This window comes from Bufo gargarizans, chromosome 7, assembly GCF_014858855.1.
Source record: "Bufo gargarizans isolate SCDJY-AF-19 chromosome 7, ASM1485885v1, whole genome shotgun sequence".
NCBI classification, from domain to species: Eukaryota; Metazoa; Chordata; class Amphibia; order Anura; family Bufonidae; genus Bufo; species Bufo gargarizans.
The window spans coordinates 146,494,373-146,507,547 of NC_058086.1; the positions used below are offsets into that span (position 1 = coordinate 146,494,373).

Below are 13,175 nucleotides of genomic sequence, written 5' to 3' on the forward strand. Positions count from 1 at the left end.
CCTACTGAAGATAGGTCTTATCATCAAATGAGGCTTGGGTGCTACTCTTATAAAGAGGCCATCCCATTTAAGATAGCTGGATATTTAAAGGGGCTTTTAAACAAAAAAAAACACTAATGCCATACCAACTAGACATAAACTTATTGTCTGATTAGTAGAGATCTGGTCTTTGGAACCACCACTTATCCTGAGTAAGGGGCAGCAATGTAATTCCTACACAGTGTCTGGTCCAGAGGTACTGTGTACGTAAGATACTGAAAGGTCCACTGCTCTTCAAAGGGCGTCTGTCAGCAGATCTGTACCTATGACACTGGCTGACCTGTTACATGTGCACTTGGCAGCTGAAGACATCTGTGTTGGTCCCATGTTCATATGTGCCGGCATTGCTGGGAAACATGAGGTTTCAGTATATGCAAATGAGCCTCTAGGAGCAACGGGGGAGTTGCTGTTACTCCTAGGGGCTCTGTTTTCTCTGCACTACGAGTGACAGGGCCAGACACTGTAAATGTCATCACATCGGATCCTGTTAAAGAGCAGAGGATGTGGAAGTTGCAGAGAGAGCAGAGCCTCTAGGTGTAAAGGCTACGCCCCGTTGCGCCTAGAGGATAATTTGTATATGTAAAAACGTAATTTTTCTCCGCAATGAGGGCACATATGAACATGGGACCAACACAGAAGCCTTCAGCTGCAAAGTGCACATGTAACAGGTCAGCCAGTTTCATAGGGACAAATCTGCTGACAGATGCCCTTTAACGTGTGCATTGGCACTTCTTTTTGGGGATGGGTGTCTCTGTTTGAGCTCCAAATGGTAACACTGTAAATCAATATATCAACAGTGTTAGGAGGGAGAAACAAGTACATTTAAAGGGGTTGTCCGAGTCATTTTTTTGTTCTATGTTTCTAACTAGGCAAATGTAACAACTTTCCAATTAACTCACTTTATTTCCAGTGGCTGGTTTCTCAGATTTCACTCAGGGTCACATGACCTGTGATGTCAGCTTCTCTCCCTGCTCTGATGATGTTCGTGCACAAGCCTGAGAGATCTGTACACGAGACGTCACTGTGCTGGCCACGCCCCCTGCACTGCCGGCTGCTGCTTATTGCTCTCTCCCAGATTCTTAACCCCTTCAGCGACACAGACTCAGGGCTGAAGTGTTTACTGTGTAGCTGCAGGCAGTGAGGAGACAAATTCTGGGCACAGGAGCTGAAAGAGAAGTTCTGCAGAGCATTGCAGTTAGGGGGAAGATCCTGTGTGTATTAGCAGTGTCATTGTACAGCTAGGACTTGTAGTCCTACACATACAACATGCTGCTGAGTCTCCCAGCAGGCAGACATGTCACTCAGGGCAGCTCTTGTATTCACTCCCTTAGCAGTGCAGGGGGGGGGGGGGCAGAGATTGTTGTTTTAGCAAGTAAACAAAAGGGGCAGAAGAGAACCAGGGAAATTAGGAAATAGATTTTTTTTTGCCTAAAACTTGCTTAGCTCAGTTATATATCGCTGACCATCAGATTTACAGCGCTATATATATTTTTTCCATAACTCGGACAACCCCTTTAAGAGAATAGTCTAAGCCCTGCTAAACACTCACCACCACCATGGCAATAGGGAAGTTTGGCCGGAGCTGGTAATCACACCAGGGACTAGAGGCTCCATAGCTATCCTTATAAATACAGCGCTTGTGAACCAGGTCTGGACGTTGTTCGTTTGGATCAGAAGGGTTCTCAGAGACGTAGAAATATCTTTCAAAGTGATTTTGTATGTGCTGATTCCACTCATTAAACGTATACAGCACCTCTTTTCCTGATTATATTAGACACAAGAAGACAAAAATGGTAAAGTTCAATTGTGAAGACAAGATAATGGTTTTATTTTACTCATTTATATAGCACTGACATATTCCTCACAATCTACAGTAAGTTACCTATCGGTATGTTTTTGGTGTCTTTTGTAAACATACAATACTCTATGCAGATGTTGTCCTTGGTCGTATAAGAACCAAGGACCGCGGTGCTGCGAGGCACCAGTGCTAACCATCGAGCCACCGGGCTGGGGATCATTCAGTTGAAAATCCTGCTGAAGATAACTGAATCTGCTCTTCCTTTCCAGCCTGCGACCATGGATTAAAGTCCATAATTGCTTACATGCATGAGAAATGAAAGTTACGCGATTACAGAACTAGCTAGGTAAAACAATGCTCCATGTGGTCACATTATTCTGCAATATCTTTTGAGGTTTCTCACCTTCCCTCTGGACTGTGACTCCTTTGTATGGATATACATCCTGCTGATGCAAGTCCCTTAGCCAGCGCACAGTTGATTTGCTTAGGCCGACAATCTCCACAGCAGAGCCATCCCTGAATAGGAAATTAAGGAGTGAGATGTCGCCATCTAGTGTTAGAATATAATCAGCACAGCCTAAAACTTGGAAAGCATGGAAGCAGCAGCCCAAACAGCAGATATGTACATCAAGGGGAGGATAGGTGGTTTTGCAGTAATAGTATGAATAGTGTGATCAGTTTCATATATCTGTACCTTATGTTATAATGAATTCCAGCTCATCAGGTGACATTTGCATCCAACCATAAGATAGCCGCTCCTTTGACAATATACATAGCATTATATTAGGTAGAGAAACTGTCCGGCAGTATTGGTGGAACACGTGTACTCCCAGCTGTTGTCTGCGTTTTCTTTGCAATACTGTTACATGTAAACCTTTTACAGCTGCAGTTTGTTGCAGTGTATCAGCGTATGAAATAAAGAGCCACTGATTTGGAGTCCAAGGCAGACGACTGACTTTTGCTTTTGTATCTAGCTCACGATGCAAATGCATTGAAAATTGTAGCTGTGTGAACATAAGCCTATAGCTATATGGGGTTTCAGACTTCGAATGTGAACACAAGTGTTTCCATTCACAGACAGCTGCCATAGATGTTGAAAATGGTTTGCAATTTAAACACAAAGTACAATAATTTTGAACCAACAGCCAATATACAGCATGTAAATCCCCCCAAACTGGTGTTTGGAGGTGCTGTACACCACGCTCCCCTTCCTGCTGAGTTGGGCTGTATGCAGGGGCTTCTGGAGGAAAGCCCTGGCAGACAGCAGCTCTCCTCCAATTGGAAATTAGTTGTGTTAATAGATGAAATAATATAAGCAAGACAAAGCAGATAAGCACCTTGGTGTGGCTGGGATTCCTTTATTTCGGGCTCTTTCACTTTCCCCCATTTTGTCCATCCATGTCCCACAGTTCAGTCGGTTCCCTCCATACACAAAGCCAGTCACTGGATCAACCCCAGCACTGATGTTAAAACCTAAAAAATAAAAAACAGACATGAAGTATATCATAAGCTTGTTCTTATAGGTCCGGTTCTGGGGGTGAAATAGTGCTGCATTTACAGAACTCACCTTCATCTCTCATGTTCCTGTCAATCTGGGGCCCTGCGTTCCTTTCTCTGAAGTTGATACCTAGTGCATGGCGCTGCAAGGCTTCTTGGATAACCTCATACAGGAGCTGATCCTTTTTATAAGATAAAAATACATTAAAATTTTTTTTTTTCCTTTGGAGTTTTCACGGTTTTGTTTGTCTTATCTTTGTGTTTTCAGGTAAAAAACAAACACTAGCTCCACATACTGACGTCTATGGGAAATATTAAACGTACAACAAAAGGGTATTTTTTTTTGTTGTTGATGTGGTGCTTCTCACCTTTATTGCACATCCGCAAAACACAGATGCGGTCCTCGTGCAAATTTTGATATTTTTGTCAGATGGCCTAGAAAGAGATGCGAGAAATCCGCGGCACTACTGCGAGCGCCGGGGTCTTCTCAAACAGCTGATCCGTGGGGGTTCCGGGTGTCGGACCCGCACAATCAGACACTGATGACCTATGCAGAGGATAGGTCATCATTAAAAATATCTTGGAAAACCCCTTTAATCACGACATGGCAACATCATGATCGAAATGCGTTGGGTGGGAACGTGATGCTATCTATGGAGATGCATTTTTATCAGTTTATGAAATATAGTATTCAAGGTTTTATCCTCCGTGTGCTGGACCATTTCTACATTGGATTGGCTACGATGCTGGAGCGAGTCTTGTGCACTGGAGTCTCAGCCTTTTTCCTGGCCAGCTGGACTGAGTTCTTCTTATTTGCTGTGATTTTTTCATGTACTCCTCTACGCTTTGCTTTTTAGGTTAAGATAATTCTACTGTTTTGTATATTTTTGGATACTTCCACTCTTGTCCTTTGGAAACGTTGAGCAGATGCAGGCATATCTGCTAGGGAACATAATGACACTTAGGCCTCATGCACACAAACGTATTTTCTTTCCGTGTCCGTTCGGGGTTTTTTTGAGGACCGTATACAGAACCATTCATTTCAATGAGTCTGCAAAAAAAACAGAAGGTTCTCCATGTGCATTCCATTGCCGTATGTCCGTATTTCCGTTCCGCAAAAAAATAGAACATGTCCTATTATTGTCTGATTTACAGACAGGGATAGAACTGGTCTATTAAGGGCCAGCTGTTCCGTTCCGCAAAATACGGAATGCCCACGGACGTCATCCGTATTTTTTGCAGACCGCAAAATACATACAGTCGTGTGCATGAGGCCTTAAGCAGACTGTCTGCTTCTGCCAGAGGCATTTAACTCCTTAAATTTTTTATTTTTTTTTGTGAACCTTATATGAGGATATGCCTGTTGGAAAGCAATAATGCCTCCTTTAGTTCTCCATTGCAGCTGTGACGCGGAATAAGGCCTCATTCACACGTCAGTGTTCGGTCAGTGATTTCCATCAGTGATTGTGAGCCAAAACCAGGTGCGGCTCCAAACACAGAACAGGTGCAGATCTTTCCCTTAGACCTTATGTCTGTGGAGGCTCCAATCCAGGTTTTGGCTCACAGTCACTGACGGAAATCACTGACCAAACACTGATGTTTGAATGAGGCTTAAGGCAGCTAGTTTTAATCCTATGGTTGATCGGTTAATAGGCAACTTGCTGTGAACTAATTGCTCATGCGTTTTCAGCTCCACCTCGGTAAATAATTGTGAGCGAAATGTGGATAAAAGGATATAAAAAGCATACCACTTGTCCAGCAGGCAAATTAGTAGAATCATCCTTGGGGTACATTCTGGAGACGGGACACTTCAGTATGGATATGCCATTAGGCACAATGTTGCAGTAATCTTGTATACATTGTAGCCACCACCACACAGCATCTCGGCAGTTATATCGGGCGTAGGTGCCTTGGCCAAGAAGGTTGGGGATCAGCCCATGCCTCAGAGTGCCGGCAAATGCAAAAATAATGTTCCTGAGGATACAACAGTTGCAATTAGAGTCAAACCTGGAAAGTACAAATACTTTACAAAATGTGTGCATTAATGAAGTGGAAAACAAGAAGACCCCACTACATAAGGGGCTGTAAGAGAGAAAAAAAGGAATGTAACAAAACGGCATTGCATGTGTCAGAATGACATTATTTCCCTGCGACTATGAACTGAAAGCCAAAACTGCACCAGACTCGTATAGAAAGTGGCTGTACAGACCCTGAAATACAGAGCAATCAAATATTACAGACATTCAGAATTGCAGTAAAGCAAGACCACAGACTGACTATGTTGGCCCTATGGGAGAAGGTGACTGATTGGTCAATGAAATGATGTCTCTTGAGGAGTCGGCGTCTATAAACATCCAGTGTGAACGGTAGGAAGGGGGATGGGAAGTGAGAAAGCAGCATGTACAAGCTGTGTTAACGCATCAGTTACCAACCTAGCCTCGATGTGCCGTCCAGTGATCAGCAGCAAGCCCCTCAGGGATATAAAAGTGTCTCTGCCCCAGCAGCGGAAGATTCCAGAAGAGAAATGAGGAAGACCTTAAAAAATAAATAAAAAAAAAACACTCACTATCAGATTTTTTTTTGCACTTTTCTACCTTATTTCTTTGTATTGATTAAAGAGAGTCTGTGGCCACAATTCTAAGCTATCCATGATCAATTCTGCAGATAAGGAGTCCAGATTGCCATTCTTTATTGACTTACTGCCCCCATCCCTCCATTGTCAGCATTCAAGTCTGCACTAAAAAAGCACAGTCCGAACTGCTGTGCTCACATAATGGGGAGGACTCTGCTGTGCTCACATAATGGGGAGGACTCTGCTGTGCTCACATAATGGGGAGGACTCCATGTGCATACGTAGCAGTCCTGACAATGTATGTCAGCGCAGCTCTAAACGCTGACAGCAGGCAAACGTGGGGGGATTTTAGGATTTTGGAAATACAGAAATAGGAGATTAGAAGGCAATGCAATGTAATCTGCCCAGTACAAGGCCTGAGCAGGCAGTATATGATTTAGGGTAGGTTCCCACCCAGCGTGCCAGAGTTCACTGGATCCATCCTATCTGAATACCGCTGTTCACTGCCAGATCCCATTGACTATAATGGGATCCAACTGGTGCTGGTTTTTGGCCAGAAAAGAAACCCCGCATTTTGCCAGAAAGTAGTCGGATCCCATTACAGTGAATATGGTCCAATGGGCTAGGCTGCTCCAGTGACTTCCAGCAGGCTGTTCTCTGCCGGAACAGTTGGGCTACTTTTAAATAGCGTTTCTATTTTCCGGTATTGAGATCCGTCATAGGGTCTCAATACTGGAAAAAAAACGCTTTTGTTTTGTCCCCATTCATTGTCAAAGGGGATAAAACGTAACTGAACAGAACGGAAAGCTCCAAAATGCATTCTGTTCTGTTTGGTTGCGTTCTCATAAAGGAGAGCAAACTGCAGCATGCTGCAGTTTTCTTTCCGTCATGGGGCACGTAGTAAGACGGATTCGTGTTGGTGTTCATGACGGATCCGTCTTGGCTATATTATAGATAATACAACTGGATCCATTCATAACGGATGCAGACGGTTGTATTATCAGTAACGGAAGCGTTTTTGCTGAACCCTGCCGGATCCAGCAAAAACGCTAGTGTGGATCGGGCCTTAGGCTTCCTCTCCTTGATTTACTATGAATCCCTTTGTCATGCACTGCCCCTTCCACTGCCCCTTCACTGTGGGTATAACACAGTCTATCACTATTACCCAGAGTTCTCCTTTAAAAGGGTTGGGACACTTTATCTCAACTTTAACAAATGTGCTGGAAACAGCATTATAATCAGTTTACAAATATACTGTTATAAGGGCATCTGCATTTTTCTACCTTGCAGCAATGGTTCCCTATGTAGTACAATCAGCTCCCACTGAGAAATAGTGATCCTGCCCCAACATGGCTTCTGATGGAGGGGCACATAGCTAGACTTGTCTATCAGCGGTCACCATTGTGTAACACTGCGTGCATGGCTAACTGGTGCATGCACAGTAAAATGCACTAGTTCACACAGCATATTATAGAACTGGATACCTGCATCCACCACTAGGAGGAGCTCAGAGCATAGGAAAGTATATGGTTACCAATGATACTGTGTCAATGGAAGCTGTAATTAATCTCTTTGTAATGGACTCCCCCTAGTGGTAGCTGCTCGAAAAGTCAGTAAACCTATGACAGGAACAGGAGAAGCAGTTCAATGTGAGGCCCCCTGCATCGGGGCCCCTCATGGTAGGTACTCCACTGACCGACCCCTTTAACCACCTCCGGACCGCCTAACGCAGATGTGTGGTCCGGAGGTGGCAGCGCTGCGCACAGTCACGCATATACGCGTCATCTCGCGAGACGCGAGATGACGCGAATATGCGCGCGCGCATGCGCAGTTCGCGCCGGCATTTCGCACAGGAGTATTTCGTCAGCAACCTGCCAGCCAATGATCGTGGCTGGCAGGTTGCTGATTTTTAAAAAAGCCAATCAAAGTGCCAGATAGCAGATCATATTAGTAAATATGATCTGATATATGGCTGCCTGCTCCTCTGCTGGTTCTTTTCGTCGGTTGGATCCAGCAGAGGAGCAGGCTTCACAGTGAGTACACCAACACTACACTATAGCCCCTGATCACCCCCCTGAACCCCAATTAACCCTTTGATCACCCCTTTCAATCACAAGTGAAAAGAAAAAAGTGATCAGTGCAAACTGTCACTTTTTTTTTTCAGTGTTATTGACCGTTAGGTTTTAGGTATAGTTTAGGCCCCTTGGTTAGGTAGTTAGCGATCAGTTAGCGCCCAGCCCACCGCACCGCAGTCCGTTATTCGCTGATTAGCGTATCGCTAATCAGCATTTGTACTTTTATAGTATCTAGACGTGATCAAAACTGATCACGGTCAGATCTATAATAGTACTAGTGTCACTTTAGTTCGCCCTCCACCCAAAACGCAGTGTTTGCCCGATCAGGCCTGATCGGTCGCCCACACGTGCGTTCGCCCACACCCGCCCCACCGCAGTGACAAAAAAAAAATTTTTTTTTGATCACTGCACATTCACTTTACACGCACTGCGGCGATAAAAAAATCTGTTTTGATATTTTTTATCAACCGCAGCGGCCTCCGGTACTTCGCTAGCCTCCCCTTTGTAAGACAGGCTTGCTTTTTTTTTCTTGGGTAGTCTCAGGGAATACCCCTAAATTTAGTTGCCCACATGTCTAACAGGGGGTATTCTTCTGAAGAGGCCTACAGGCTTCTGACCCAGTCGGATGAGGAATGGGAACTCTCATCTGATGAATCCAGCGGATCAGAATACGAACCTGTAGAAAGCAGTGGCTCTCTGACCCAAAGTTCGGACGAGGAGGCTGAGGTCCCTGATACCACCAGGCGTACCCGGCCCCGTGTCGCTAGACCGCAGGTTGGGCAGGATCCGCTTCAAGAGCAGCAGAGTGGGGCTGGTGCTGTCGGATTACGTGGTGAGGCATACACCAGCAGCCCAGCCCTCCCTGGACCTAGTACCAGCACTGCCGTACAACCTGGTGAAGTAGCGAGCACCAGAAGGGCAGTTGAAGCTGGTACGGTGGCACGTGCAGTAGTGACCCCGTCGCAGCCACTGCAAAGACGTGCCCGTAGAGCCCCTAGAATCCCAGAGGTGCTGGCAAACCCTGATTGGCAGTCCCCAACTTCAGCCGCACCTGTAGTTTTCCCTTTCACTGCCCAGTCTGGAGTTCGGGTTGAGACAGCTCAGATCGGTTCGGCCCTGGGATTTTTTGAGCTGTTCTTGACTGCGGAGCTTTTAGACATAGTTGTGGCCGAAACAAACAGGTATGCCACACAATTTATCACCGCTAACCCGGGAAGCTTTTATGCCCAGCCTTTCCGGTGGAAACCAGTCCAAGTTTCCGAACTTAAAACTTTTCTGGGCCTCCTCCTCAACATGGGCCTGACAAAAAAGCATGAATTGCGGTCATATTGGTCCACGAACCCGATTCATCACATGCCCATGTTCTCTGCTGCCATGTCCAGGGCACATTTTGAGGCCATCCTGCGGTTCCTGCACTTTAGTGACAACACCGCCTTCCGTCCCAGGGGCCACCCTGCTTTTGACCGGCTCCACAAAATTCGGCCCCTCATAGACCATTTCAACCTGAAATTTGCAGATATTTATACCCCAGAGCAAAACATCTGCATAGACGAGTCCCTGATACATTTTACCGGGCGCCTTGGCTTCAAACAATACATCCCAAGCAAGCGCGCCCGGTATGGGGTCAAATTGTATAAGCTCTGTGAAAGGGCCACAGGCTATACCCACAAATTTCGTGTCTATGAGGGAAAAGATCAGACCCTGGAGCCGGTCGGTTGCCCTGACTACCTGGGGAGCAGTGGGAAGACAGTTTGGGACTTGGTGTCACCCTTATTCGGCAAGGTGTACCATCTTTATGTGGACAATTTTTACACAAGTGTGGCCCTCTTTAGGCATTTGTTTCTAGAACGGATTGGCGCCTGTGGTACCGCGCGAACTAGTCGCGCGGGCTTCCCCTAACGGCTCGTTACCACCCGTCTTGCAAGGGGGCAGAGGGCCGCACTGTGTAACGAAGAACTGCTCGCGGTGAAATGGAGAGACAAGCGTGACGTTTACATGCTCTCCTCCATTCACGCAGACACGACATTACAAATTGAGCGAGCAACCCGTGTCATTGAAAAGCCCCTCTCAGTTCACGACTATAACCTCCACATGGGAGGGGTGGACTTCAATGACCAGATGTTGTCTCCGTATTTAGTTTCCCGACGCACCAGACGCTGGTATAAGAAGGTGTCTGTATATTTAATTCAATTGGCTCTGTACAATAGTTTTGTTCTCTACAGTAAGGCTGGGAGAACTGGATCCTTCCTCAAATTTCAGGAAGAGATCATCGAGGTTCCGTGGCCCCAACCACCAGTGTAGTTAGCCGTCTACATTTCCCCAATGTCGTTCCTGGTACCTCAAGCCAACAGTCACCCCGAAAAAGATGTCGTGTCTGTAGCAGGAGTGGAATAAGGCGTGACACCCGCTATTTCTGTCCTGACTGTCCGGACCACCCTGCCCTATGCTTTGGAGAGTGTTTCCGGAAGTACCACTCACAGGTACACTATTAGCATAGGGATCATCTCACCAGGACAGGCACACAGGGCTATTAGGGCCCATTCACTCACTGCTGCTGCAAACGTCTCCTTTCACATGGGACAAAGTGCATAACGCACTTCGCCACATCTTTGGGCGATTTGCGCTTTGCACATTGACCCATGGGGAAGGAGAGGTTTGTTCTATAAAGGTAAAAAAAAAAAAAAAAAAAAAAACACACCAGTAAGCAAACACGTTAATGTTCAGTTAAAAAAGTTAAAGTTTATATGTTCTGTTGCAAAGTTAATAAAATTATTGCGTTGCGGCCTGGTTTTTTCTTTTTTTTTCTTTTTTTACCTTCCAGGTGGACCAACCGATTGACTAGCTGCAGCACTGATGTGCATTCTGACAGAAGCATTGCGCTGCTGTCAGATTACACGCAAGTCGGTGTATGCGGCGCTGCAAGACGGGATTTTCTCCTCTGCAGTGACAGATACGTTTGCCAAGGCGTTCCTATGCTTTGGCAAACACTTTGTATATATATATAAAAAATAAATAAAATAATCCCGGCAATGATTTATTCATCCACATCGATTGATGTGAATGGAGAAATCTGGTTTGCCAGGGCATACGAGCTAAGTAGGTATGGATGTAGGGTGGAGCTCCTATGTCCTGGCAGACGCCTTTCCCCTCCATTTTTTTTTTTTGGCAGAGATTTTTTCATCCACATTGATCGATGCGAATGAAGAAATCTGTGCCGTTCATTTTTTTCTTTCAGCCCAGAGGCTGAACGGAAAAAAAAATCTCATTACCTGTATGCTCAATATAAGGAGAATAGCAGAAACTCCTAATGCTGGCCATACATGTAATGATTGCGGAGACCCTCAATTGCCAGGGCAGTACAAACACCCCACAACTGACCCCATTTTGGAAAGAAGACACCCCAAGGTATTTGCTGAGGGGCATATTGAGTCCATGAAAGATTTAAATTTTTGTCCTAAGTTAGCGGAAAGTGAGACTTTGTGAGAAAAAAAAACAAAAAAATCAATTTCCGCTAACTTATGCAAAAATAAAAAATTTCTATGAACTTGCCAGGCCCCTCATTGGATACCTTGGGGTGTCTTCTTTCCAAAGTGGGGTCACATGTGGGGTATTTATACTGCCCTGGCTTTTTAGGGGCCCTAAAGCATGAGAAGAAGTCTGGGATCCAAATGTCTAAAAATGCCCTCCTGAAAGGAATTTTGGCCCCTTTGCGCATCTAGGCTGCAAAAAAGTGTCACACATCTGGTATCGCCGTACTCAGGAGAAGTTGGGCAAGGTGTTTTGGGGTGTCATTTTACATATACCCATGCTGGGTGAGATAAACATCTTGATCAAATGCCAACTTTGTATAAAAAAATTGGAAAAGTTGTCTTTTGCCAGGATATTTCTCTCACCCAGCATGGGTATATGTAAAATGACACCCCAAAACACATTCCCCAACTTCTCCTGAGTACGGCGATACCAGATGTGTGACACTTTTTTGCAGACAAGGTGGGCAAAGGGGCACATATTCCAAAGTGCACCTTTCGGATTTCGCAGGTCATTTTTCACACATTTTGATTGCAAAGTACTTCTCACACATTTGGGCCCCTAAATTGCCAGGGCAGTATAACTACCCCACAAGTGACCCCATTTTGGAAAGAAGACACCCCAAGGTATTCCGTGAGGGGCATGGCGAGTTCCTAGAATTTTTTATTTTTTGTCGCAAGTTAGTGGAATATGAGACTTTGTAAGGAAAAAAGAGGAAAAAAAAAAAAATCATCATTTTCCGCTAACTTGTGACAAAAAAAATAAAAATTCTAGGAACTCGCAGTGCCCCTCACGGAATACCTTGGGGTGTCTTCTTTCCAAAATGGGGTCACTTGTGGCGTAGTTATACTGCCCTGGCAATTTAGGGGCCCATATGTGTGAGAAGTACTTTGCAATCAAAATGTGTAAAAAATGGCCTGCAAAATCCGAAAGGTGCACTTTGGAATATGTGCCCCTTTGCCCACCTTGGCAGCAAAAAAGTGCGACACATCTGGTATCGCCGTACTCAGGAGAAGTTGGGGAATGTGTTTCGGGGTGTCATTTTACATATACCCATGCTGGGTGAGAAAAATATCTTGGTCAAATGCCAACTTTGTATAAAAAAATGGGAAAAGTTGTCTTTTGCCAAGATATTTCTCTCACCCAGCATGGGTATATGTAAAATGACACCCCAAAACACATTCCCCAACTTCTCCTGAGTACGGCGATACCAGATGTGTGACACTTTTTTGATGCCAAGGTGGGCAAAGGGGCGCATATTCCAAAGTGCACCTTTCGGATTTCACCGGTCATTTTTTACAGATTTTGAATTCAAAGTACTTCTCACACATATGGGCCCCTAAATTGCCAGGGCAGTATAACTACCCCACAAGTGACCCCATTTTGGAAAGAAGACACCCCAATGTATTCCGTGAGGGGCATGGCGAGTTCCTAGAATTTTTTATTTTTTGTCGCAAGTTAGTGGAATATGAGACTTTGTAAGGAAAAAAGAGAAAAAAAAATAAATCATCATTTTCCGCTAACTTGTGACAAAAAATAAAAAATTCTAGGAACTCGCCATGCCCCTCACGGAATACCTTGGGGTGTCTTCTTTCCAAAATGGGGTCACTTGTGGCGTAGTTATACTGCCCTGGCAATTTAGGGGCCCAAATGTGTGAGAAGTACC

The 13,175-nt window shown here is 45.1% G+C and overlaps 1 protein-coding gene across 4 annotated transcripts in view; it reads right to left on the bottom strand.

Moving 5' to 3' along the window:
• The window catches only part of AGL (amylo-alpha-1, 6-glucosidase, 4-alpha-glucanotransferase), a 145,908-nt gene that overhangs the window by 10,755 nt on the left and 121,978 nt on the right, over window positions 1-13,175 (bottom strand). For all 4 annotated transcript variants that reach the window (XM_044302500.1, XM_044302497.1, XM_044302498.1 and 1 more), the window contains exons 25-30: window positions 5,767-5,869; window positions 5,083-5,308; window positions 3,405-3,516; window positions 3,175-3,310; window positions 2,241-2,353; window positions 1,589-1,800 (exon numbers count right to left, since the gene is read on the bottom strand). In XM_044302500.1, coding sequence (XP_044158435.1) covers window positions 1,589-1,800; window positions 2,241-2,353; window positions 3,175-3,310; window positions 3,405-3,516; window positions 5,083-5,308; window positions 5,767-5,869 — 902 coding nt within the window. The remainder of the gene's footprint in view (window positions 1-1,588; window positions 1,801-2,240; window positions 2,354-3,174; window positions 3,311-3,404; window positions 3,517-5,082; window positions 5,309-5,766; window positions 5,870-13,175) is intronic.